Consider the following 27,877-nt stretch of genomic DNA (forward strand, 5'->3'; position numbering starts at 1 on the left):
ACAAACACACACGCACACACACTCACCTATTTTTACAATACTTACTTGTAACAGAGCAGTTGGTTCTAACTTTAACAAAGTAGATGTGAAATGATCACCAACATACAAGCTGTTGTTTATAATAACAATGATTATAAAAACAACAAAAGAAGATTGTATATTTATACTTATTGATACGGACTCTATGTGTGCGTGTGTCTTCTAACACAGAAATCACACACAAGTTTAAAGGCCCGTGAGGCAGGAGGCAGCTCCTACACAAATAAAACTCCTGAGAACACGCCCTCGTTCCCATGAAGGACGTGAACGCCGCAGTAATCACCCCGCGCGAGTGGGCGTGGCCTCATCGAAAGGGGAGGGGTTGTTTGCGTGCGTGCGCCTGTGTGCAAGCGTGTGTGTGTGAGTGTGTGTGTGTCCTCCCCGGCTGCATGAGATGAGCAGCCTGCAGTCCTCGCAGCCACAGTTTCCTCCTCCTCCTCCTCGCTGCTCCTCTGTGCATGTGTCCACTCCGGGATTGTTGACCACCGTGGGCTGATCCTCCTCCGCCGGGTTGCCTGCACTCTGCCCCGCTGCCTGTCCCCGTGTCCCCGGGCTCCACGGAGCACCGCCCGCCTGCCTCAGCGTGACCGGGCTGTGAAGGTGAGTGCATGGAACCGGAGGAAGGAGCACTTCTCTCCTGCTTGCTCCTTCCTTCCTCCCTTCCTTCCTTACCTCCTTCCCTCCGTCCTGGCTGGCTGCTGTGTATATGTGTGTGTGTGTGTGGGGGGGGGGGGCTGAATGAGAGAAGTCCACGCCGAGTGAGAACGCGTGATGTCGAAGTTGTCATGATGATGTTTTCCTGCGGGTCGGACCCATGTGCGTCCTGCGCGTAACTGAAGCGCCGTAGCGGGACCTGGCTCCATGCCTCCTCCTCCTCTACCTCCTCCTCCTGCTCGCTGCCACTCATTGAACTTTTCAAAACAAGTTTCTTCATCGGCTCGCACTTGTTAGTGGGGAAGCCTCCGCCCGGAGACCCCCCCCTCCCCACCCACTCCCAGCCCCTGCACCTTCTCCCAACACTCGGTCGAGCCCCCCACAACAACCTGCCTTGTTTACGGTTGCGCAACAGCAGTTCTACGGTGGCCGTCAGCCCACTTTCCATCATAGACTGTATTCCATCCAATGAGGACCCCCCCACCCCCCCCAACTCAACTCAATTCTGTTAGAGTTTCACCAGTCTCGCCTTATCGTCTTATCCCGTTGGCTGCGTTTGCTTTTGGGGGGGTAGGGGAGGGGGTAGAGAACAAGGCGTTTTCCCAGGGAGCCACCGATGCAGAGATCCCACCCCCCCTCCCTCCCCTAAAACAAGTAGGCTCCGGGGAGGGGGGTGTTTTTGGTGGGTTCTACTCGTTCTACTGGGGTCCCTAATAAAGTGAGCAATTGTTGAGTTGAGCTGAGCCACAGCAGCGCAGCACAGTGAGGGGAAGGCCCGGAGGACTGCGGTGTGAAGTGCTACCGGTGCACTTGTTCAGCAGGTCTGAGGGAACAGCCTGTGAGAACACAGTGTGTTGGGGGGGCGGGGGTTCTTATCACATGTGTCCCAGTCCTCCATCTCCAGGCCCTTCCACTGAATCCAGCTCTGCACATGCAACATGCAGCTGCACCGCTTCAATACGCTCCTGTATGGTTAAATAGATATCACACCACTCCGCCCTATATCCCCAAGTCATGTTGTCTCAGGAACACAATGGGACACTTTGACAAACCGTGTTTAACATTAATGGACAAAGGGGCGAGGCAACCCCGATCATGATCTAATCTCACTTAATGCACACAAGTCTCAACAAAGCAACTCCTCATATATGGTCTAATGTGCCCTGTCATTTATGGCACTTGTCCAAATCAATTTCTGTATAGGCTGCATGTGGTCTCCGCACAGAGTTGCACACCCACACACATTTATGACAGTGGGAGTTATCAGCGTTAGGCCCTTGTGTGTTTTGAATGCAGAGCAGGGGTCTCGCTGGAAACTGGGGTTTGACTGGAAGGAGCAGCTGAGACACAGATGCATGGGGTAAGATCTTTGTGTTGAGCCTGTACAAAATCAGTTTTGTCAGTGTACATTCGTTGTAGAGCTATTGAGCCTCCGCTTCCATGGGCGGGGCCTGAGTGGTCAAGGAAATCCTTCATTAAACCAGGTTGTACGCATGAATAAATATATTGTAATTGCTTGTTCTACGTGCATGTAGCAATTAGACGTCATTGGATCAATTATTATTGAATCAAAGTCCTGCCTTTCTATAATAATAAAGTTCATTTTAACTGAAGTGTCAGTATCCCTTTCAGTTGTAGTGAAACACACAATCTGGCAGACCGGTGTTATTTAACCCGACTTGGCAACCGACAGTGAGCACTTAGCACATGTATGCTTCTCAGCATGTCAACAAGTGTGGTCGAATGTGAAGTAGCGTGATCACGTGGCCGGCTGCAGCATGCTACAGTCGGGCCTTCTCTTTACACCCTACCACTCACAACCAAGGAGGATTTCTCTCTTCCTTGCCCTAGCCCATTATTTCCTGCTTTCCTTCATTTAATTATGTTGTGGTCACATCTCTGTGTACATGGCAACCGCTCGAGCTGCGGTTTCTTTCACCACCTCAGCACCAGTCCTGCTATTTCAAGTCCATGCTCAGTAAGCATAGGCATGACAGGGCATGAACCCTGCACGGCTGCAGGCTGCCAAAAGGCTGCTGACTGCACATACTGCACATAATTATACTTACAATAAGCTATACTCAGCTCCCTCTGAGGCAGGCGTGTGTGTGCTTTGACTTTTGTGAGAAATCTTGAAACTCCCAACATGCATTGTGCTGTGCTTCTCATTCTCCACCACGTTTTGATTGAAATACTGTATGCATGGCAGCGATCCCCCCAGAGATTTATTGCATAACCAAAGCTTGAGCCTCATTTTCATCTTGTGCTCTTCTCTTGGTGTACAAGTACATCTAAAGTTGTGTATTCCCCCTAGCCCCTGCTTGTACACATATGGTTTCAGCTGCCATTCAAGTGCAAAAGGAGCTGAGATATCCTGTGAGCTGGTATCGGTGGTATAAGAGCCTGTGGTCGTGCTCTAGGCAGCATTCCATGGGGTCTTGCGTCAGCCAGCAGTCATTCAGCACTGGTTAGTCTAGGCTTATACACTGTTAATACCCTCTCCCTGATGTCATGACACCATTAACCCAAGCCTGCTGGGGGAGCACAGTTCATGTCAGTCGACTGACTCTGCCTGACCCTAAAAGCAGGGCCACTTCACCAAATGCTCAGCTGGGCTGTCGGTGGTCAAAGAATAATCCAGTGACGTTAGAGGTCGCTGTTTGATAGAAACAACCACAAGTGCAAGATATATGCAGTACAACTGCGGGATTGCAATTAGTACAATTGACCACCTAATGAGTCCTAAAGCACAATGGTTGCAAAAGCCACATTTGAAAGTATTACGTAATGGTCAACGAGGCAAAGGGTTTTCTGTTATCGACAGGCAGACGTATGGATTCACAGATATCCTAGTCTGAAGGTAATTGTAGGACTCGCTAGCTACAGCTACATCCTGTGCCTGTCCGGAGGATTCTTGCCGCACAGCCACCTAGTGGTCATACTTGTCAACTGTGAGTTAATTTGCTTTCTGTTAAGTCGCAATTATTTGTGTCTACTAAGAGGTCTACACCCCGAGGAAGGCTGCTTGTGCCACCGTGCATGGGTAGTTACTCAGCTCACGCTTTACATGTCTGGTCCATGATTGTAAGAATTTCACCAAGGAGTAACCATCTGAATAAAGGCTTTAAAATGTTTCATTAGAAGAGTGCCTTGGATCTGTCTTCATTTTTTAAAACGTTTTGTGTACTTGGCGTCTCAGTAATAACTGCTGAGTAAGCATGTTCTGATTTGCGAGAAGTCATTTCTAGGAACCCAAACCCCTGCCAGAGGAAAAACATTGTGGTATTATTCTTCCCCCTCCTCCTCCATACTGCAAATATGGACTTGTACAAACCCGATTTCCACTTGTGACCTACGATGATGCAACGCTCGCTTGTTTAACCTCCACGGCGTATGCAGGATTAAGTTTCTCACTGTCTGGTGTTTGTCCAAATGTGGCTGAAACCCAATCCTGCGTGAGAGGCAAGAATGTTGCCTTTATTCTGTCAGTAACTGAACACCTGAGGGACCATGGGCTCAGGTGTGCGCAGGTAAATGTGGTGTGGCTGTACAGTCAAGTGTTGGACGAAACTATCTCTTCAATGCATAGGTGCACCATTTCCCCCCCCTTGCAGTCACGTTGCCTTGTTTTTTGTCTCTTTATGTCTGTCGTGTCTCAGTTTATCTTTGAATCTCCGTCCATCTGTCTACCCGCTGACTGACTGCCCCTTCACCTCTCTTTTCTTTTAGCTGTCCTCTCTCTCCTAGTTTTCATCTCTGCCTGCCTCTCACCGTTGATCTGTGTCTTAATCCACCAGCTGAAATCTGCAATGCAAAAATCAGAACCAACCGTGCCTAGTGTTTCTTTTTCTAGAAATATTTCCGAGCACGTAATCATAGAACAGAACTGAAATGCTTCTGTTCTGGAATCATAGCACTGTCATAAATCTCATTCTGAATCTCTATAGCGCCTTTGACTATGTATGCATGTGTTTTGTCATACATAATTGCATTTTCTGCCCTCTGATTTTCCAATATTATTTCCAGACTGAGAAGCGATTAGGGCTCAGTGTTGTACTTTGGTACTTAGGAATAGGACTTATGTTAAGTCTTTGTTAATATGATTTTTTTTTTTCTCCGAGCCAAGTTTGTTAGCATTCCTAGTAAAGTAAATCCTGCTCCCCTTTCCCCTCGAGTGGTCACACAGTACTCTATCCCTTTTCTTATTTGGGTTTGATGTTTCCGTTTGCTCAGGCTCCATTTCGGCTATAGCAGGTTTGGGTTCTTGAATAAAAGTGAATTTTAATGCGACAATTCAGTTTATTTAGCCACATTTTTCGGTTAAATAAGAGTCAAGCTACCAACAGGTGTAAAAAGGTCGGTGTCCAGAAAAGGTTGCACCTTCCAACTTTGCCCTCTTGGGCCACCATTACGACCAACCTGCGCACAAGCACCAATGCTCCCAAGCCCTGTCCATTCATCTCTGCCATTGCATAAGACTAGTTCTCCGAAGCAGTCCAATGAAATCCAATTAGGCTCTGTCCATGTTTCCAAAAGGCCTTTCTCTCATAGACTGGTGCTATTCAGCCTCCCCCGGCATGACATCAGGCCCTGTCCTATAGCCCCACTTTACGCTGCTGCTCTCAGATAATGAAAGCTGCCAGTTAATGACTAATCAACATGTGCAACAAGCACATCCAGTGCAGAGTGACTACCATCTAATCTGCTGATTAAAACAGAAGACAGTGATGCTCTGTTCAACTCTCTCTTCCTGTCTTTCAGTGTTGCATTTCTGCAGAAACAACGGCCAGCTCCCTCTCTCACACACACACACACAAACACACACACACACACACACACACACACACACACACACACACACACACACACACACACACACACACACACACACACTCACACACTGACAGCCTTAGCTTTAAAGTTTATTTGCAATTTTAATTTAAGAGTGTCTTGGAACACCAGATGTTTTGATCTTGTTTGTTTGTTTGTTAATGCAATGCTCTGTACACCAGACTTTCTAAAAGTTTGACAGTTTTTATTTGGTGATCCACAGTTGTATCCGGGCCCAAATCTATCAGTTTAATTTGAGTTTAATGCAATATTTCTGCTCGACTATTAACATGTTCAGGATTAGATTGGTAATTTGCAGGTATATGATAAACAGAAAACCTTCAAGGCAAACTCCTGGTGGGAATCACAAGGGTCATGGCCAGTGCAGAGTAACTCAGCAGAGCAGGGAGCTCTCCACCCGTACCACTCTCCTTCTCCCATACAGCCCATTCCTGTAGGTTGCCTCGCCATAGGGTCGCAGGGTCAGACTAACTATTATTGTTTAAGGCGTCCGACTAGTTTAAACATATACAGTACAATAATTGACCTCCCCTACCATGGGGTTGGGTTACGGTCAGTACACTCATGTCAGTGAGTTCTCCACAAGTCCCCAGACACTGATTTGGAGCCATGCCATTTCTTGAATTAAGACGCTGTTTATGTTCCGGACTGGCGCGCAGCAGAATGAGGGGCGGGGTCAGACAGAGGTTGGAGGTGGGGGGAGCTGGGCAAGGACAGGGAGGTAGCTGATGCGTTACAGTGCAGCATGGAGGTGGGTGTGGTCCTTGAGAGAGGGTCTGATCTCACAGATACATGTTGGGGACCTGTAGCATGTCTGTGATCCGCCAATCTTCATGTAGAAATCTGGGTTTGATGCGATGGAATATGTGTGGCAACAAATAAGACCATGGACGTCCATAGGCAGATTATATAAAAGTATATCTATCTATCTAAGAGTTAACTCCTGTTATAGAAGTCCACTTTTGTGTTGTTGCTTCACTGCAAATTGAAACCGGTAAAGGAATTATTACAAATCCAGATAGAAAGGTTAGATATACTGTAATAATATAGGACCTGTACACACGCATGTATACACACACATATTGGAAGACACACTTGCATACACTGGCCACCCTGGGTTCAGCAGTTAGACCTTGATATTACTATTTAGAGAAAAAGTGACGTGATCCTCTCTGCTGTCTTGCTGGGCTGCAGTGGGATTCCACAGATCACTAAACCATAATGCTCTATCCCACTTTCAATTTGCCCCCTTTAGATATCAGTTTATAAACGTGGCCTATCAAAGAATTGAGCAGCTATATAAGCATTGATAAAGATAAAGCAAAAATTATTTGTGGGATAGGCGAAGATATATTTTTTTGAACAAAGAGTGATGAGGGAGCGATCAGATTCTGCAGCAGCAGCAGCAGGCGGCAATGGTCAGAAATCCTGTAGGAACCGCCGGGTGTGAGACAGAACAAGCAGCCCTGTGCACACCTCTACCCCAGGGCATCGCAGATAAAACACTTTGCTCCCTGACACTACCTGACCTCTGGAGGCAAAGAAAAAGTCACCTTCTGACCTCCCCATACCTAAGTAAAAAGCTTACAATTGGTGTCTGTATGAGTTTGTGTGTGTTATGTCCACACACGCACATATCCCAGCCACAAGCTCCTCACTTTCTCTCGTCACCCATTCCCTGGCTGGCCCACAAATCAGCGCATGCCATTTCACGAGGTCGGGGGTTTGCTATATCGCACACATTTTTCCTCACCCAGTACCCTATATGGAAAAAAAATGTCCCCTCTGCATTCCAAAGATGACTGAGCAGAGCTGAACAGCCCCATGTTAAGCCGTGTCCACTCCAATCAGCTGACAGAGATGAGCACATTTTACAATTATATACACACAGGGCAAGTTGTTGACACAGGTGTGCAGCTGTAGAGATGCTGCCATTAAAAAACGGCATGGGAAAGAGGTTTAATTTATTCCCAACGTAACTATAAAAGCTATGATGGTAGATTTCGCTAGGTAGCTACAATATGATCTAAAAATCCTAATGTCTGAACTGTGTAATTTGACAATGAACAGCTCATCACTCTGCGTTGTGCTATTTTTGCCAAATGGGCCAGACTGGAGACACGTGACACCAATATCCATATCTGTAACTTGCACTTTAGTGGGAGATGTGTGGTTCTGCCAGTCTTACCCAGCAGGCATTGGAACAGTAACGCAGCACACAGTGTGCGATACTTCAAGTATCACACAACACACACACACACTGTAATCCACACGGTTTAAAAAAAGAAACACTCTGTTGGTTCAGTAGCATTGGCAACAGCAGAATGGCCCATATGAGTTTACACAACGTCCTTCAATACATAAACCACATGTCATTTATTTGATTTCATTCGGGAACACTGACTGTCGGACGAAGATTTAGGGTCAAAGAGCTGCAGTTCCTGCTGAGCTTTCGTGAGCTGGAGCTCCTCCATCATCTAAAAGTAGACTGACTTTCCTGACTCGTACACAGTGAAAGTTTATGCTATGTTTATGGACCCCCCCCCCCCGCGCTATAAATAACGCTGCCACTATTTTGAATGTTTTCCTAATTAGACAAGGACAGCAATATACTGTGTGTGAGTGTGTGTATAGAGCAGTGAATGCCTCACAGAAATGTACAGGGGCTGGCAGACAGGTGGACCATGACTGGACGGGTAAATACAGGGATAAGTAAACACGAGAGAGAGAGAGACAGACGGTCGGACTGAATCCAAAGCCAACAGACAGGCAGGTTGACAGTTAAGACAGACAAACCAGACCAACAGGCAGGCGGGTTTAAAAAAAGTCAAAGTGACTCCTGAGTTGACACGGCGTGTTTGGCAGTGCGGCTCACGAGACATTTATTTCAGGTTTGGCCTACATTCAGCATGGGAGGTGAAAAGTTTAATATTGCCATTTCCCACTCTAGGTATTTTTATTGGACTTCTTGGAAAGGCTTAAGGGAGAAAACTTAATAACCCCATATTTAATATGGGAGAAAGTTGCAGGCTAAATAAGTAATGAGTCTATTTAAAAAACACCAGTTAATAAACATGATTCTAAATGTATGTTTAGCATTTAAGAAGAGACGTGACTGTGCAAACTGTGTGTTTTGCAAACTGTGTGTTTTGCTTTGAGAATTTTAAAATAATTCCTGTTTTCTATCAGTACACCTGCCTTGTAGCCAGTTTACCCTCATGGTAGTGGATGTTTAAGTCCTCTTAACATCCATCTTTGCTCCTGTGAGCGGGTCGCCCACTGATCCGCAGCCATGTAAAAGAGAAGTGTTCAGGGAAATGTTTCTACTGTTTCAATTAGGCTTTGCTTTTAATAGCGCAGGTTTCTGGTGATCCCAGGCCTCGGCTTGGCTTCTCTACCGGGCTTATCACCCAGCGAAGTTAAAGCTGGACCCTTGAAATGTAAGCACATATCAGCACATTAACCTCCAGACAGACCAGGCATGTATCCCCTAATGTACATTACGGGATACAGCAGCTACTTTATGAACCTTTATATTGAGGTCAAGCGCTGTCCTCTCAAATGTACCTGACTTCAATAATCACTAGTAATGTATAGTTGTAACATCCACCACAGCATATAGAATTAAAACGATTTAATTTTCCCAGCAGAAGTAGTTCAACCACCTGACTTGTGTTGTTTATAGATTTCTCTATTATTTACAATATATCAAATACATTCATATATTAATTCACACTATTACAGCTAAATAAAACTGACTCTTGAGAAAATAGAATCCCCAAATGAATAATTATCTTAGCGTTCATAGCATATGTCTGATCAGCATTTCCCAAATAATTTATTTAATCTATAGCGGTAGTGGGGATGATAATGCACAAACGTTGATCTTTCGCGCAATAGATTTCAAGTGACAGGAACACAGACATGAGAGAGAGAGAACTGCATTGCATTCCACTTGCGGCTTTGTTCTCAGCTGCAGCTGAAACTATAAGGTCTGACGGTCTGCGTGGACGGTTAAAACTTTATGGATGAAAGCCCTGCACACAGCTATATAATGCAACAACACCAATTTAGAGATCTCTTATGTTATTATGAGAAATGTAAACATTATTTTTGAAGTTAAGCAGATAAAAGCAGGAAATGTGCTTTGTCATTTGTGTGAAATTCCCCGGAGTCTGATTCTGACCTTCTCCATGTCTGCCTATTGATTTTCATCGAGATTTTCTCTTCCGAAGTTGAATAGACAGACATATCTGTAGGTTTAGGAATAAAAACTAACCACGTGGGCAATTTAGAACTAGCTTCATATTTCCCAGAACATCGCATGAATGTAATAAAAACCCTCAGGGCAGAACACCTTTGCCATCTGGCAAGGTGCTGCAGTGGATTTATGATTTACGATTATTAGGGCGGCGCCCGTTTGGCTTTTGAAGTCCATCCGCTAACGTTCTCCCTCATGCAAAAACAAATCACATTAATGAATTCAGATGCCGTCACCTCGCTGCTTGGTACAGCCGCAGCACCCCGGAGTCCTTTCTAGTGCGGTGACACCGTCGGGATAATTGCACTGTCAAGGTCAGAGATTTAGGTTTCAGTCCACTGTTCAAGTGGAAGAATTTGAATCAAAGGGCTCTGAGAGGGTCTAATCCCCCCCACTGGAATGGCTTTGATTGTGTCAGGGCGCAATTAACACAGGTGCGTGTGTGTTTGGTCAATATATCAGTCACTGACAGTCCCCGTGACACGTATGAGCACTTTGAAAGTCAACGCCACATGGGACGCCTGAGCCTTTTTCCCATGTTCTATCACGCACAGCTGAGGCAGACTTCACTATTGACATGTGCGAGTAGCGCTAGTTAGCCGAAGCCTACTTCTTGCACAACCACCTGATCTGGAGATATAATAAACGCACAGTTCGGCCGCAGCTCGTCAGCAGGTCTGAGGCGCCCTAATGAGGGGCCGCTCCGAAAGTCGAGGCCGATGTTAATTTGTTTTGTTTTTGTTGTAAGTTGTGTGTCTGTAAATAATGTGTAAATGACGAGATGTCCCGGCATGCCAGCCGGCCGGGGCCACACACATGGACCGACACAGTAACACCCACACACAGACCTTCTCATTACAAGCAGGTCTTTCAGCGGCCCTAGTGAACGCAGTGCCAAGGTCTTTGTTTAGAATGCATTCATAGTTTGGTCATTACTTGCAAGCCCAATTTTGGAGGTTTAAAAAAACCCTTTTGTTTTTAGCTCTTAAACATCTTTTGGGGAAGACTTTTGTTGTAAATCAATGTTGAGCTTTACAGCCACAATTACAGAGAATATCAACTCAGTTAGAAGCGGCTGACTGAGCGTTATTATTGAATAATCACATCATCTAACCGGTGAACTACAGTGTCTGGCTTTCAGTCGAGTCCAACTTACAAGTATCACCTGATATGAGCCCCCCATTCAGGTCAGCGTTTGTTCGACGATATATGCCGTTGTTATATTGTTGTTTCTGTAACACTTTTATAAAAATTTGTTTAATTCTTCTTCACGTCCCCATTGCCATCAAAAAAACTCTCGCAGGACTCTAATTAACACACTTGGAACAAATGAAATGATTGGCTGGTGCACATTGACCAGACTTTTTTTCCAAGCTAGAGAGACACACACCGCTAAAGCACAGACGATAATCAGACGTCAGTGAGTCAGTCACAGGAAAGTCATCTTCCGGCTGTTGTCGGTCAGTGCTCGCACAGCTTTGATGAGAGGGGCTGGGATGTATCTGTTGCATTTTGAGTGTAGTGTATAGCCTGCTGTTGCTAGCTATTCCAGGATTACCAACCCTAGGTTTAATTTAAATTCTGTGTTTGTGTTTTCTTTTTAATTTTTAATATTAAATTCTGTTTGATAACGACATATTAGGAATCATAAAAAACATGAAAAAGCATGGGCATTGACTCCCACACATCTATATCAGTCGACTTCTAGTGTGGCGGTTCAAAACTGTAATAACACGTGATCGAAAAAGAACACGTCACACACTCGACTCCTTTGCCTTCACAGCCGTTGCCGTCATATTAGTGGTTTCATGTTATTGCTTCTTAATCATATTTCTTGCATCACATTTGTCAAACTGTAAATCAACTTAATATAGCGTCCAGTTTGCAGAGTGGTCCATTCATTGTACAGTAGCTGGTCAGAGAAGGTGAGATACACACCTCTTTATACACACACCTCTATATACACAACTAGAGCTGCTCAAAGGCCCTGAAAACTCCTAAAAATAGAGACTTTACACACACACACACACAAACACACACAAGCTCAGTCACACATGTGCTGCATATGTAAACATCCACATGCACACACACGTTTGCCCACATGCAGTACTCATACACGAGCAGGCAGAAATGCACACACTTCTACACACTCCACGGCCGCAAGGGCAGCCCGCTCACGACCGCTAATGCAAACATGAGATAATATTAGCTGTCTCTAAAATGGCAGGTCATATTTTTAAAATACCAAGCAGGGTCATGAACTGCCTCCTAAAAGACCATCGCAGTTGTTAATCGGAGCTGCCCGGCTCCAAATTTACCCCAGGGCCTAACTTAGGACCTGGAGAGGTGTCTGCGGGGTATTTTTGGGTCAGTGTTTACAGGTGTTTGTTCAGCGGCAGCAGTGCCAAGAGGTTAATAGGATACCAACTTTAAGAAGTTCAAATAGACTGAAGCCCGTGTTGTTGAATTTGTGGTTATTTTAACCCAAGACTGGCTGGTTGGGGGGGCTTCACACGGCAGAAAAACAACTTTAAAGTCAGCTGAGCAGAAACAAGCTGTTACATCGACTGCATGTTCGAAAAATTTGTGACATAGACCTCAACTCTTGGCCAGTGGTAAAAAATATATGGAAAAGGAAAAGCACTTGAGTAGATTTTGCAGTTGTTATTCCTATGATTAACAATTAATAACCATTCGCTGTTCCTCCCTCGCTTGTTGATGTTGTTGACTGTGGGACTATTTGGGTTAAGAAGTGCTCTGTGCTATATCTGACTTCTCAGAACCGAGGCTTCTTCCTCCTTTCCTTCAGTCATCTTCCTCTCCTTGCTTCATCCTTCCTCTCCGTGCCTCTCAGCCTGTCTGTCCTTCCTCTGGAGTTTTTTCCACGAACCTCCATTTGTCTGCTCTTCTTCCTCTGCAGGTTCTTCTCTTGTGTCCACCTCCTGCTGAAACTGATCCAACTGGGCAAATTGTGTGAAAGAGCAGAGAAACACAAAACATGGCAGTGGCCGGGTGTCCGGATTATTTCCTGCATCATCCAAATTATCAGGTAAATGGTTCTTTCTTGTAGAATCTTTGTTAAAACAGAATTTATAAACCACTCACATGGCTCAAATACTGTTTGCGGACATTGAATGACGCCATTTTAGATGCTGCCAAGACCATTGTGCAAAACCCAACTGTGCTATCAGTATTATTGCTATAACTTTGTTTAATGGAAACACTGACATCTTGTGTCCTCATGAAAAGACCTGAAACTCTGTCACCCCAAGGCCCCAACTAAACAGAGTGTCACTGAATGGCAGCAGTTCATAAACTGCTCAAAAATGCTGAACCACATACAACAGTAATAATACTGCAATTATTTTTGCAGTTGGTTGGAAAGGTGCTATTTAAATAAAGTTATTATTATTGTCAAGATTACTATGATGTGTTTTAGTTTTTTTGTGTATATTTTGTTGTAATGACTTTCGTGGATAGTGGTGCTTTTGCATTTCATCTTCACTGAAAAAAATATAGAAAACATAAGGATGTGAGACTGTACTGTACAAGCATGCTCCCTTATGTTAGGACAATATTAAATGCAAGCTGGGGCACCTCTGTAACACCACATTGCTGCATTTATAATGGGACACATTTAAAAAAATAGAAGGAATAGTATTTGGATTAATTGTTTTGACCTGGTTGATTTATATATATATATATATATATGTGTGTGTGTGTGTGTATACACATACCTGCTGATTTGCTGTCGTGCTAAGTGCAAGCAAGACCTGACTTGACTTGTGGACATCAGGCTTTAGGTTTAGCAGATTTGTTCACTGCAGCCTCCACAAAGTGCAAAGGGCTTCCAAACATTTGCATTAGGCCAGTAGCGCTATTAGCCTGATCAGGAGCTGGCCTGTTGTCTGCTCGTCATCTGGGTCATGGCTTTATCTATGACCTTTGACCCCAGTGGACAGAGAGTTCAGCTCCCCACAGCCTCCCAGATCACCACAGCTTAGAGCAACGAGCTTTCATGAAACCAAGGATTTGCATGTGGCGCAGGGTGTGTATGTGCACACCGATCAGCCAAAAGATTAAAACCTGTTACCAGTGACACATTGGAGGCATGTTTTGAAAGAGCTAATGCTGAACCATCAGTAATATGATTTACAGTTTGAATATTTGAACACTGTCCCTGAGCTGTGTACGTGTGCAAATTTGCGGTAGAGTTGAGTCAGGGTTATGTATATTGCTTCTGTGATATTGCTTCAGCTGCAAAGATTAAATCCACATATGTCGTAAAAAATGGCATGCTTTTTAATGAGGCTTACATTTAATAACAGAACAATTTGGGAAACCGACCCAACAAAAACATAACCACAGAGAATCAGCCTTGAGTTGAGGCTGAGGCTGAGGTGATAGAGCCCCTTTGGCAAATTGAATCATCGTATGCTGTGTAGACTCCAAAAAAGCAGCAGTGAATACGTTTAGGCTCCGCTTTCCATACGTGCACGTTGCATGCACCCTGCCATAGCTCCCATTCTCTCAAACGCACCGAGGCCTCTCCCAGCTTAACGTTGTCTTGTCCTTTAGAGGATTTTCAATGGAAATCAAGATATATTTCTTTTCTCGCAGACTTACACTTTTCCATTTTTGGAGGCTGTTTAGGTTTAAAGTCTGAATGGCGAGAGGAGGTGTTTTCCATCTTTGCCTGCAGGTTGGTTGAGCACCTCAATGTACAGTCTCAAGTTTACACACGCAGCGGTACACATGCACAGACGTACACTCAGCCGGCTGTTTGCAAAGCGTTCAGCTTGAACAGATGTACCTTGACTCGCTGAATGAGAATATCCATTCACTGTGAAAATTCCAGGGTTATGGAAGATTTTTGCACCTGATAAACCTGCAGCAGAATATCCAAACAGATTCAATTGAAGATAACATTCATACTAAACTCTGGAAAATTATACTGCCGCATTGATCTTCTTCTGATCGTGACTGATTAATACATGATCTGGTCTATGGAAAGCCAGGCAAATCTGATGAAATAAAAAACAAACTAGTAGCAGATACAGATTTATATATATATATACACACACACTTGTATGGTGTGTGTAGCTGAGGCTCAATATGAAAATAATTGTGTAGTGTTTCACATAACAGTAAACTGAGGTGTCACAAGATTATGTTTCTCTTCCTGGAGCTGTAAGATTCATCTCATTGCATTTCCAAGAGAAGCATTTCCAAGTAATCATGTGTTGGTACTGGGACTTACTCTGTCAACTTGGACTAATATGAGCATTCCAGCTTTTGGCCGATATGAGCGGTGTCCAAGCTCAGCGACCAGTAGCACAAGTTGTATATTAACTGCTAACAACCCCTAACTGTAGCCATACATTAATATTATGACAATGAACTTAAAACGTCATCGATTTAAACATTAGACATAATTAAGTCTTAGGTTTTCCTTGAATTTTGTTGTTTTTCTTTCAGATTTTTTAAATTTTTTAATTACACTTGAGTGATATAATTTGCAATTTATTTAAATGGCTTTATTTTATATAGGTTACTATGTGTGACTTTTTTTAGTCACATGTGGCCAGACGTCCTGTCAGTCAACATGGCCGCTCGCCACCACGTGTTCATGACTCCACTGAGCTCACACGGAGCTGTTCCAGTGTCAGGGGAAATAGCTTAATGAATGCTTTACCAACTAACAAGGGTTAATGCTTCACTCTTGTCAAAGGATTAGTTTGAATTAGAGCAACTTAGACCAATAAAGGATATGAAAAACCCAACGAGGACTAATCCCATGTTCGGAAAAATATGCAATTGCCGGGCTTTTCCTCGGCTGTGCTGTGACACAGCTGTCAGAATCCAAAACAAGCAGACAAACAAAGCAGCGGCGCAGACATTAGTGTTGACCCCCTGATCTCGTTCTGCAGAATTATGTAAGAAGGGATTTCCACTGGCTCTCAAGTGTTCATACATGATCCAGCAGAACGATGACAACAAGACTGTCAGCGGGAATGTGTCGGCCAGGAGCAAATCTTGGACCCTCGAGTGAGATTTACACATTTCTAAAGCTCTCAGAGGATAGTCAGCTTAATGTAAAAACAAACCCTAATGGGATCTGAAATGTTTTGCTGTTAAACGTGAATTATTTGTATGGTGATGGGTGGGATGCATTCTCAGCTGTTCGTCCTCAGCTAAAAGTCTCTCAGCATACTAAGCGTTGATTCATATTCACTCAGCGGTCATAACATTTAACCTCGGTCTGAACCCTCTAGAGGCGTAACTTTGACATGTGTCTCAGTCTTTCCCCTCTTGTTTAAGGTGGAACCTCCAGACCTTTTGTGTCTGTGCTGCTTTCAATGCCCTAACCTTGTCTCTGCACCTCCATTGACCCCGTTTAAAAAAAAACTGAACCCTCAACCCCTTGACTCTTATTCTGAGTTTCTTTCAACTTCATCAATATGAAAGGGCCCCTATATGCTCCTTGTCAAAATGTGGCCTACCCTCAGTCCTGTTTTGACCCCTCTTAAAGAACCTCAGCAGCTTGTGTGTGTATGTGTGGCTTTTGTGACTGTGTAAAAGGTTGTGAGAGACGCATAGAGGCAGGATGAGGAGATGCGAGGAGAAGGATAAAAGGAACAGAACATGTGTGCGTGTTTTTTTTCTTCCTCAGCAGACATATCTTATTTTCTTTCTCCTCTTTGTCGTCTCAACTTCATGGGCTTGAATAAACCTACAACCACATGCAGCGTTAGACATCAGCGCGGCCCGAGAATTATGCTAAGTGGCCGGTATCTATAGGATTAAAACCCAGAGTTAACATTCTGTCACTTGTCTGAAGAGGCATCAAAGGGTGTCTGGGTTTTTGGACTTTTTCTCGCTAAGATCCACAAAAGGGATAAAGGTGTGCTTTTGAGTTCCTTGCGAGTGTTGAGTTAACTCATTTACTCCCAGACAGCCAATGCTAAACAGCATTCAAGACCAGTATATGGTGTGAAAAAGTCCCTGGGTTTTTGCCCAGTGGAGCTGGACCATCCTGTCCTGAACACACACACACACACACACACACACACACACACACACACACACACACACACACACACACACACACACACACACACACACACACACACACACACACACACACACACACACACACACACACACACACACACACACACACACACACACACACACACACACACACACACACACACACACACACACACAAACTTTGTGCTATACCATCCCACCAACTAGCCAATGTCCCGGTGCTGTTTGGGTGACTGGGTAGGGATCAGTCACAGTCTGGTAGCTGTATCCCCAGACTGTGTGTGTGTTGATGATGATGACGAGGTTTGCCATGTCACAGGAACAAATGGCGTGATGCGGTACTTACTTTATTCAGATATTTCTTTTTTTTTTAATTGAAAAGCAGGTTAGCCCCATTAATAGCCCAAATCTGCTTTTCGATCCAGCCATAATGTCTGCGGCTCCCAGACAATACAAAGAACGGAACAATGCAATGTAATGATTGGATGCGGTTGGGTTGGTTGGTATAGAAGAGGGGTTTGAGTGGGGGGGGTTGGCGGCGGCGGCGGACAGAACCATATACTGACGATGTACTTTCAGTTACATCCAGTTCAGTCTGAATGAAGGCACCAGTATAGACTCTGGAGAGGAACACTAATGAGCTCTTTTTCGCTGAACATAAAAGCTCCCAAAAAGTTCCGAAGGGCGGAATCGTGGATTTTATGTTTCCAAAATATTCAGCCGGGCCCTTATTTTGAAGAAAGGAGACATCAGACTGGAATTCTACATCGAGCTTCATTCTCACAGTGAGTCACTGCTCTTTGAAGCACTCATTACGACTTGTTAGTAATGGGGCTGAAATGTCACAGAGGCTGTAAGAAAGTCAGTTATAATTTGATTTCTGCAGAAAAAAATGGGCTTTACATTGGAAAAAGGCTGCATTGACATGAACTGAGGTTAAACTTTATTTAAAACTTTAAAGTGGAAAGTAGATGTTACTTCAATGCCTCCTTTTTGTTTTATTTATATTGGATGAAAACAAATTAGATGTAGAGGAAAAGCATAGAACATTAAATATGTTCTATGTCCAGAAAATATATGAGAGCAAAATACTTCATCATTTCATCATTGTTTCTAATCGTCGTCTCTGGAGGCAACGAAGATTACTCAACCTGATGTAAGGGCAAAGGCAACTTTCAGAGAAAATGACGCAGGAAAAATAACAAAAACCTTGAGTGCAGTGTTGCCTACATTGTCAGTCACAGCTCGACAAGTAAATGAGGCAGAACAAGCAGCGGCATCAGAGGAGGAGGTCTCTGTGTCAGAGAGACGCAGAGTCAGTGGCAAAGTCTTTCTCTCTCAAAACGGTTGTCTGTCCCAAGTACGTTCTGTTCCCTCTCCTGCTGTTAGGCCCTGCACGGCACACACACACACACACACACACACACACACACACACACACACACACACACACACACACACAGACACACACACATGCCTTGTCTTTGTAAGCGCTAGAAACAAATCAAAATCAAACATGTTTATAACCATATAAACATAAACCAGTTACAGCCATATATACACATTTGTCCTTATTCAATTTATTAAGATAGTGAAGCATTTTAGCACTTTTTGTCATGTTTTTTGTGGTCCCATCTTCTGTCAGTGTGTTAAAATTTTCAACTGTGATTTGACTGATGGATGCCTTCTCTTTGCTGCAAAACAAGTCAACCTACGGGAACAAATAAAGTCACCTAACCTAATATAAACATTTTTTTTGCTGTGGTTTTCCTCACTGAGGAGTTGACTGGAAAGTGTTGAGAATGTGTCACAAAGGTCAGACAGGGACGCTGTGATTAAATACGGCTCCGTGCGCTCATACACACCTGACCACGCTCACACACGCCCACATGGTCTGCGGCACGTAGCACTGATTTCAGAAGTTATCTTAGTTCAACTTTATCCAAATCTGTCGTACTTGACATACTAATCAAAGAATTCCATTGATTTATTGCTGTTTGGCTTTCTGATCGTAGCTCAGCTTAGTTATTGCTTTAACTGTGTTGCGGATAAACACGATTCAGTAAATATTGTGAACAGAGCTGCGTCTCTTGTTACTCTGTCAACTGCTCAGACCGCAGCAGCTACTGTTGGTCTGTGTGGCCTATTGTGTGTTGTCCTTTCAACAACTATGTGTTCATCTTTATGTCCACAAGGTCGAGGACCAAGTCCACAAACAGTTTCCAGTAGACACAAAGAGCCCTCTGTTCTGTTTTATGTTTAGATGTAAATTGTTCTGTAAGGGCTTGTATCCACCACTTCACATACAGTAAAATAGTTTCTTATTTTAAAGTTAACATTTTGGGATAATGCCTTGTATGTGTTTTGCTCCTGCAACAAAATTCTCAGTCAATTTTCTTTTTTCTTTTTTGCTTCCCTCAGCAGGACAATATAGACCGGTCCTCCAATCACAGACAAGCTGACCTCATTGGTCCGAGCTTCCAGCAATCGGTCAATCGGAGCTCTCCTAACCACCAAGGTCAGTTTTCAACATCAAGTAGGTTTGTGTGTGTGTGTGTGTGTGTGTGTGTCTGTGTGTATGTGTGTATTTGCTGATGCTTGTAAATTACACCTGTCAAATATTCTTGAGTTACATTGGTGTTGTGTGACACAGAAGAGCGTCCTTGGTTGTACTCTGACATCAAATTACATATGATTGGACATATCTAGTGGACATTTATTGTCATTTATTTATTGATTTATTGTTTCATTATTTTAAGATCATTCCAAAAAGGCCAAAGAAATTACCTGGGAAACTGATACTGTGTGTGTGTTTGTGTGTGTGTACGTACCTCAGTACAGTGCAGAGAGCTGCTTGCTGCTCATTATCCTCTGCTGGGCTGGGGGTGGGTCGGGAGAGATAATATATATTTGGGTCTCTTCCGCCGTAAACATTTCAGCAGTTCAAAGAGCGATCTGCATGGACGCAGGGTGCCATTATAATTACGCCGGCTATCTAATTGTGCCACGCAGGGTTCATCCATGACAATCGGAGCATGAGATTTAAGCACAATATTGGCCCAGCATGGGAGGTAAGGGCGGGGAGTCTGCGAGGGCTCGACGAGTGAATAAGAACGCTTGGCACCGGCATGGGAAATAAATGGAGCATAAATTACATTGTCATTTTTCAGGATGGCTCAGGATGGAGGGAACAGAGGAGGACGAGCGGCGCAGATGAAAGGAGATGACTAAGAAACGTTTTTTGCTTACACTATCTAGATAACTTTTTTTAGTGTACAAAAGACGACGCTTGACATGTGCTAGGAAAATTGACTGGTGAGCACTGGTACTGTAGATTTTAGTCAGATCTCCTCCACCCCTCGCTCACTCTTTATTCTTTTCATTTATCAAAAAGGTGGTGATAAATTACGACCAGCTTCCACTTTTAAGTTCTTTTACTGCTGAAACAATTTGAGTTGAGCGTCAGTACCTCTGCTGTTATTAACAACGTCATAATCCTCACTGACGTTTTGAAACAAGTTTTCCAGTCAACCCGCTCTTTCATTCTTACAGGACTTTAATACCTGCTGTGTTTTTTTGCTGTAAAGCCGCGACATTCATGAACCTGAATGAATGCTGCATGGAACAGTGCCGCTTTGTTGGAATATGACCTGATATTATTTTTATATTTTTTGAATGATATACCATAGAGTGGTTTATAGGGTCGTTTACACATCAATATTTGATGTCTAGAAAAATATATTGTACTTAATGATTTTCCCATCATTTTACACACAGTACAAATCATGCCTTGATTATAAAGGTGTCTATTATTTCATCCATACATATACATACAGATTAAGGAAGTCAGCTGAAGTGACAAAGCATGGATTTAGTGGAGTCTCCAAAACTGTGAAAATGAAAAAGGCGATACAAAGGTTTTGGAGTAATATTGTATTCCTGTATTTGAAGGTCATGTACTAGTGTTAGGATACCTTATACCTCTGATCAGTGCAGCAGCGCGGGGGTGTTATGTCCTGTCTGACCAGTGATGTCACAGTGCAGTAGACCATGAACTTTGTGTGTGTGTGCGTCTGCGTGTGTGTGCGTATGTGTGTGTGTGGGGCTGATGAGGAGGTGACATTTGCACTGCTCTGTTTTTGGTGGAGGTGGTGGTGCTGGTGGTTTTGTGGTGCAGCTGCTAGGCAACAAATCCCATCAATGGTACCAGGGCTGGACTGGGAGAACAAAACGGCCCGGGCATTTTTTGGCTCAGACCGGCCCACATAATTAGCCGAGCACATCTGCCATTAAGACATTTAGAAGACATAAGTTACGTCAATTTAAAGTAGCTCATATTAAAAGTACTTAAGTATTTAAAGTATCTGGTGTTGAAATGTACTTAAGTATCAAAAGTACAAGAACTAAAATTAAAAATGCAAATTGCTTTTTATAGTAGGTCTATACAGACACAAAACAACCCAAAATGTTTCTCCTCAAGATTTATCTCAACTGACTGAAAAATTACAACAACAATATGCATATAATGTATAATTTTACCAATTTTGAACCCTAGATGCTGAGGTTCAAATAGTAATGGACCAGTGCATCTGAACTTCTATTTAACTATAAACAAGTGCCTCTTGTGTCTGCCCAAGAACATTAATAAACCACAGTATAACCACTATACTATAGGCACACAAAATAAGACACTATCTCTTATCCTATTCTAGAGGAAGTAAAAGTCGTAACAAGATTTCTGAAGGTGAACCTGCGGAGGGATAGACCAACCTCTCGCGCTGCCCCCCCCCCGACGGCAAACACGCCACCGGGACCTGCACATCTCAGGAGGGAGGGGGCAGCGAGTGAGAGCGAGAGAGAGAGAGAGGTGCGCCGTCGGTAGAGGCGTGCGACGCCAACCTCCGCTGCTCAAGTAACGAGCCAGTTTGGAGAATGTATTGAAAATTGAAAATGCGCGCTCACATGTCTGCCTCCACTCGCTCATCATTGTCGAGTCCTCCTCGCTCGTCTCCCGGCGCACCTGCTGCTGCTGGGCTGGTGAACCCGGCACCACATAGGTCCGTCAGTTTGGCACATTTAGCAGCCTCCACCTCCAGAGACTTCTGCTTTTTTTCCCGGATGCGTTTTTTACTCTTATTATCCATTTTAAGTTTCTGTTTCAGCAGCAGCCCGTCCCGCGACTCCCACCGCCAATGCAATGAGGTCCCGCCCCACCCTGGTTTGTGTTGTGATTGACAGCACTGTCAGGGCTCTCTGAGCCTGTCAGCCCATGATTGATTGACAATGACAAACAATAGACCAATAATATGTGTCGATGCTGGCAACACACTGCTAGCCCTCTGTAGCCAATTGGCCGGCCCAATTGGAGGGAATTTAGAGAGGAAGAAGGGGAAAAAAACAAAACAACAACATAGCGGACCAGACCGGCCCACATTGGGTCAACGGCCCACCGGGATTATGCCCGGTATGCCCGATGGCCAGTCCACCCCTGAATGGTACCAATGCGGTGCAGTAATCAGAAAGCGTGGCTCTGGAGGAGCTGACCAGCTGCGATCTCAGGCCTGGAAATGAAGCTCCCACCTCCAGTTACTCCAGTTTCGCCTTTGTGGAAGAAGAGTGACAAGCCAGGACAACGCATGCATGGGCATAGATGTGCAGACACACACTTTTACTCATTAACAGCAAGGGACCGCATTCCTCTAAATAATGAGCCTTTCTAAGACGGAGTGAAGGGAGGGAGGGATGTGTGCAGGTTACGGGGTGATGTCATTTGTAAAGACAAAAGTGTCTATCACCTCATTATTCTTTTTAAACTTACCATTTTAATGCATAATCCCACTACATCCATGGCTGCACTATGTAAATATCTTGTCTCTATGTATTGGTTTTCTTATGCAAAATTATGACTGTGGATGTAATGTAGAATATACAGCCAACAAGTTTTAAAATTGGTAGGATATTGCATAGAAAGTCCACCCCAAAAATAGACAGTATGTATTTCTTTATTCTTAAACTAAACTCAACAGCCATTGTTGCAATATAATTTTCCTCAATAGCAATGCAACACAGGTTTTGTGTATATCAATATATTGCTTATGCATCATGGCAGCACATTGAGGAGCTATAACACACAGCGATCCACCTTTTCACACATTAGTGTCCTGAATATCACATCAAAGCATATCTGTGTAATGTATAACAATTATATTACATGTGTATGCCTCTTATTTATATACTGTATATATATATCTTATACTTATCAATTTCAATATATCATACATAATATAGTATGTGTTATTTCTTGTTATATCTTATGCCACTGCATTTTACTTAAGTACATTTCTCTACAAATATTATTTCCATATATAGAGAAAGATTTTTATTAAATCCAAAGACATTTTTTTATTGAGGTATTTTCTAGTTTATTGCCTATTTTATTCTATTTTATACTTTCAAATGCCTTCCTCATTCTGACTATCTCCTGCAGCAACAAGTGAATATCCCCGGCATTGGTTTGAATAAAGTTTATCATACATACCTGAAATTATTTAAAAGTTAAAATACACTTGAACAAAACTTGAATCAAATAATAATGTGATATTAATCATTACAATGATCCTCGACTTGTATATAAATCTTTATCCTGATATAATTTTTGGCCATATTGTCCAGCCATACTATAAATAGTTAAAATCTCCATTGAATAATAATTCATCCTGACGGTGACATGAAGATCTGTAATGGACTTGTATGTCAGTGCGTGTGAAACTTTTCTTCCTCAGATCTGAACTGTTAGATGTAATATTTTAACTTCCCAAGAAGCTGTGTGAAGTATAATACCCGTCACATCGTCTTAATCCCTTTCCAGGGTTCCCCCTAAATGAGAGACTGTGTTTCTGTCCCTCCTTCCCCTTCTGTTCACCTCTGATTTCCCTCCCTCGCTCCCTCCCTCACTGCTCCGCCTGTTTTCCTCTGATCCTCCCACTCTCCCATCCCATCAGGAGGCTTGGCCCTCAGTGGGTGTGTGTGCTGTCATCAGAGGGATTGTACTCTGCAGTGCAGAGCCACGCTTTACAGTTTAGACTTGCTCTGTCTATGCTCCCACTGATCCCTTTGAATGGAAACTCCTCTGCTGGGCTTGTGTTCAGAGACTGTTTATCCTGTGTGTGTGTGTGTGTGTGTGTGTGTGTGTGTGTGTGTGTGTGTGTGTGTGTGTGTGTGTGTGTGTGTGTGTGTGTGTGTGTGTGTGTGTGTGTGTGTGTGTGTGTGTGTGTGTGTGTGTGTGTGTGTGTGTGTGTGTGTGTGTGTTTTTGAGCACTATAAACATATACCCCTTACATTCCCCTTTCCTACAGAAGGGTCGCCCCTCCTTTTTGTTTTTAACTAGCAGGAATGAATACAAAATGCATAGACTACATTCCAGGATTAAGCGGAGCCATATGGATCTGCCATCATCACAATGGTCTTGTTTTGGCCCCTGTCTCGCACGCTAATGACCAGAAATATTCAAGACAGCTTTTATGCAGATTCTTAGCAGACTCGACTAGCTTCACAGTTGGTTAATACTGTATTTAGCGTTGGCTCAGACAATAGACAAAGCTTGGGCTATTTTTACCCCTAATTCTACAGTTGAGTTCAAGCCAAATATAAAAAAAATTAAAATACAAATGGTTTCCATTAATACATTGTTAACCTCAGCTGAAACATACATTGAGTTCTTAAATAACCCATCGTATTGTTGAAATTGGTGTCATCCGACCTGTATAGTTTTCAAATGAGTCCCTGATAAAGATGTTGGTCGAGAGTATTTTTGTCAACTAAACATCAAACTGGATCTGCGTTCTGGAAATAATTCAGGACATTCATGTATTTTTAAATGAATACTTACAAAGAATGAATACCATAGAACTTCTTTAATTATCTAGTTTGACAGTCATGACATGAAGAACCCAAATATTTTTTTCTCCTTCGCTTTGGTGAACTTCTTGAGCTCTTTGGTGTGATGGTTTTTCAAATGCTTGAGGAGATTTTTGTTTAGTTGATTGGCAGCACTAGTGACGCACCTTTAAACTCTTGCATATGGTACACTGACGTTTTTACTTGTGGGACTTTCCACTGCAAACTATTAGCAAATGCTGACATTTTAGGAAGCACTGACTAACGCTACACTATCTTAAATCCCTTCTTCTTCACCGCTCTAAAAACAGTTTGAGTGGCAATGAAGAAGTCTGAAAGGAAATTGCACTTTTATCTGGCTGACACTAATATACTATAATAGATGAATTATATCCTGAGACACAGTACATAGATTGCCCGAACCGAGATTTTCAGCATTATAAGAGGCATCTCTGGTGCTAAATAATAGTAACGATGATGATTATTATAATTGTTATATTAATTTATCCATTTTATCCAGATTTTTGATTCTCGACAGACTTCCCTATTTTGAGTGGCTACAACTTTCAAATGAAGTCTTGTGTCTGGCTGTTGTTGGCAGGTCTCCATTCGCTTGTGTAAACCACTTTGCTTGGCACATTGCAATGGGGGAAAAGTTCGAGTTACCGCTGCTACATAACATGTTGATCTTGACAGCGTAGGGATTCTCGCTATATAGTCTTTGCAGAATTCTCGCCGTCTACATCTGGAGCCTTGTGTGCTCTCGGCCGCCTGAGCTGCTCTGATATTTAAGAGCATCTAATTAATGGCAGTAAAGTTGTTACATGCTGTAACCAAAGTGTGTGTGGTGGGCAGAAATAAAGGTGTTCATACTGTATTTAATGATGCTTGCCAAGGCCAAGTATCCCCACAGCAGTTCTAGACCAAGCAAGTACAATCGCAGTTTCCTCCATGCTCCAGATCTTCATCGGTTTAAAATCTGTGCATGCGTGCTGTCCTGCATGTGTCATCAATCTCTCTGCCCTACTCCCGTGTGCATGACGCATACCTTTGTTTGCCTTATTGTGACATGCATAGGTGATTGCGATCGTATGACGGATACTGACGCACAAATACTACATCCAGTGCGTGAGTCTGTGAGTTGTGTTGCTTTGTTTGCAAATAGCTCTGCCAGTGCCTCCAGCCAGAGGCCAGATTTATGAGGAAACTTGTTCTCCCTAGCTTCAGGGAACACGTCTCACCCAGTGATGGATGATGAGCCTCTGATGTTTGCAAGTCTTTCAGGTGTCTGGTTTAACCTCAGAGCAGTTATTAGCCATATATTTAATTAAACTCCCCTTAAAAAAAAATGTATGTTTTGATATTAAAAAATATTTTTCTAATGTCACCAAAGCATACTGGTAAATTCAATGTTGAACCGTCTCGCCGCAGAGGTGTCTCACTCTGTCCTCAGCCTTGTGTATGGCCTTGTATGCACCCTGTGTCCTGCGGTATATAGCTCTTTAGCTCTTCAGGCTATCTATAAGTCGCTGCTCCAGCTTACCTGTCACTATTAATACCTACAGATTAACCACCTGTGATTCACGGGCACCTGGGATACAGCAACCTGACACGTTTTCAGGGAAAAGCTCCTCAAAGGTGACAATTCAGTATGAGCAGCCGCTCCATGCGGGAATGGGGACGTTTACTGGCCGGCTAACCCACAGCTCCTGTTGTTGTTCCCTGAGTAACTTCTCCGATAAATACATGAATAAAAATCGGGTTTGCACAGGAAACCGAACCCTAAGGGGACGTCCTTTGAAGTCAGCATGTTTAAAGCTTCACATCAATCATGCTGCTGTTTTCTTATGTCAGCTTTGTGCTGAGCAGTGGCCCTTGAGCTGCTTTGGAGTGGGGTGACCGTCTCACCACCACCTTGCATGATCCAGCTGTCCTGCACCTTGAGCTGTGGGGAAGTTCCATGAGTCACGCTGTGCGTTTGAAGCTTTGGAGCTCTGGAGCTCTGGAGCATGACTACGTAGTAAAACTTAAAAATGCAAATGCTTGGGCTTAATATGCTTTCATTCACTCATCCATCAACTGATTCATTAATTCGTTCATTCATTCAGAAAACTTTACTTTTGAACCAAGAGCTGGGGCTTGAGTTTTTGTAGATGCTGTCAAGCCAACAGAACGCTCACTTTCCTCTTTTTCATGTTGTTTTTACTCTATTTATTCAAATTTAATACAAAAGCAGTAAAATAAATTAAACAGGGCACCATGGACACCAATCAATTTAAAATAACCATAGATAATTCCAAAGTCACACTAAAATGTACATACCCTTTTTGTTTGATCAGATTACTCTGAATTTTCAGTGCAGATATCACCGGACTCTATTCTAACTAATGAACAAAGTTTTCTCATAATGAGTTCCTGTTGATTAATGTTATTTTAATCATGAGCCACATCCTAATATGTGTCTGAGGCTCCTTCACATGACCACATCAGCTTCAGAGCTCATGCCCTGTACAATTACAGCTTGTCTCCCCCTAGTGGTCAACTTGTGTCTTGCCGTATAGTTGTGGGATCTGGACACAGAGATTTGATGATGAAGTATAGACATAGATTTCTTTTTCATATTTCAGAATTATTAATCACAAGAGGCATCGCCACTGCAGATTGCAATTTACAGAGAGCCGGGCGGCCAGATGATAAAAATTTCACAGCATGAAGCAATTAGATGTGAGCTTCCCTTCACTTGAGCTCGCTTCAAACTTTTGATACAACATGCTCCCGGAGTCAGTTGAAAAATTCTCCTCATGAATTCAAATGTGCCTTGAGGTTTTCGCGAGGGCTTTGAGGATGGATTCCTCTGCTGAAAGAATTGCACGTCCCGCTTTTAAAGACCTTTTTAAAAGCGGAATGTTTGATACTTGCAGGGAATGTAGAGCAGACGCTTGTGGTGCGATGCCTTCGCCGTGAACCCTGTTGACGAGAGTTGAAAAGTGTCACGGGCAGGTTGGTGCTTGTTATCCAGATTTAGGGCACGGGCCAGCACAGTGTGTGGATACCAGATAGGCTTGCTGATTGAGCACTGGCAAAACTGGTTACCAATATGTTCGTGTGTTTTTTGTGCACGCC

At 43.4% G+C, this 27,877-nt stretch overlaps 1 protein-coding gene across 2 annotated transcripts in view; it reads left to right on the plus strand.

Annotated features, from left to right (window-relative positions):
- Window positions 1-439: 439 nt before the first annotated feature.
- Window positions 440-27,877, plus strand: part of grb10b (growth factor receptor-bound protein 10b) — a 65,126-nt gene continuing 37,688 nt past the window's right edge. For both annotated transcript variants that reach the window (XM_061080553.1, XM_061080554.1), the window contains exons 1-3: window positions 440-639; window positions 12,726-12,854; window positions 19,280-19,376. In XM_061080553.1, the coding sequence (XP_060936536.1) occupies window positions 12,804-12,854; window positions 19,280-19,376 (148 nt within the window). In that variant the 5' untranslated portion in view covers window positions 440-639; window positions 12,726-12,803. The remainder of the gene's footprint in view (window positions 640-12,725; window positions 12,855-19,279; window positions 19,377-27,877) is intronic.

Source organism: Limanda limanda, chromosome 11, assembly GCF_963576545.1.
Source record: "Limanda limanda chromosome 11, fLimLim1.1, whole genome shotgun sequence".
NCBI lineage: Eukaryota > Metazoa > Chordata > Actinopteri > Pleuronectiformes > Pleuronectidae > Limanda > Limanda limanda.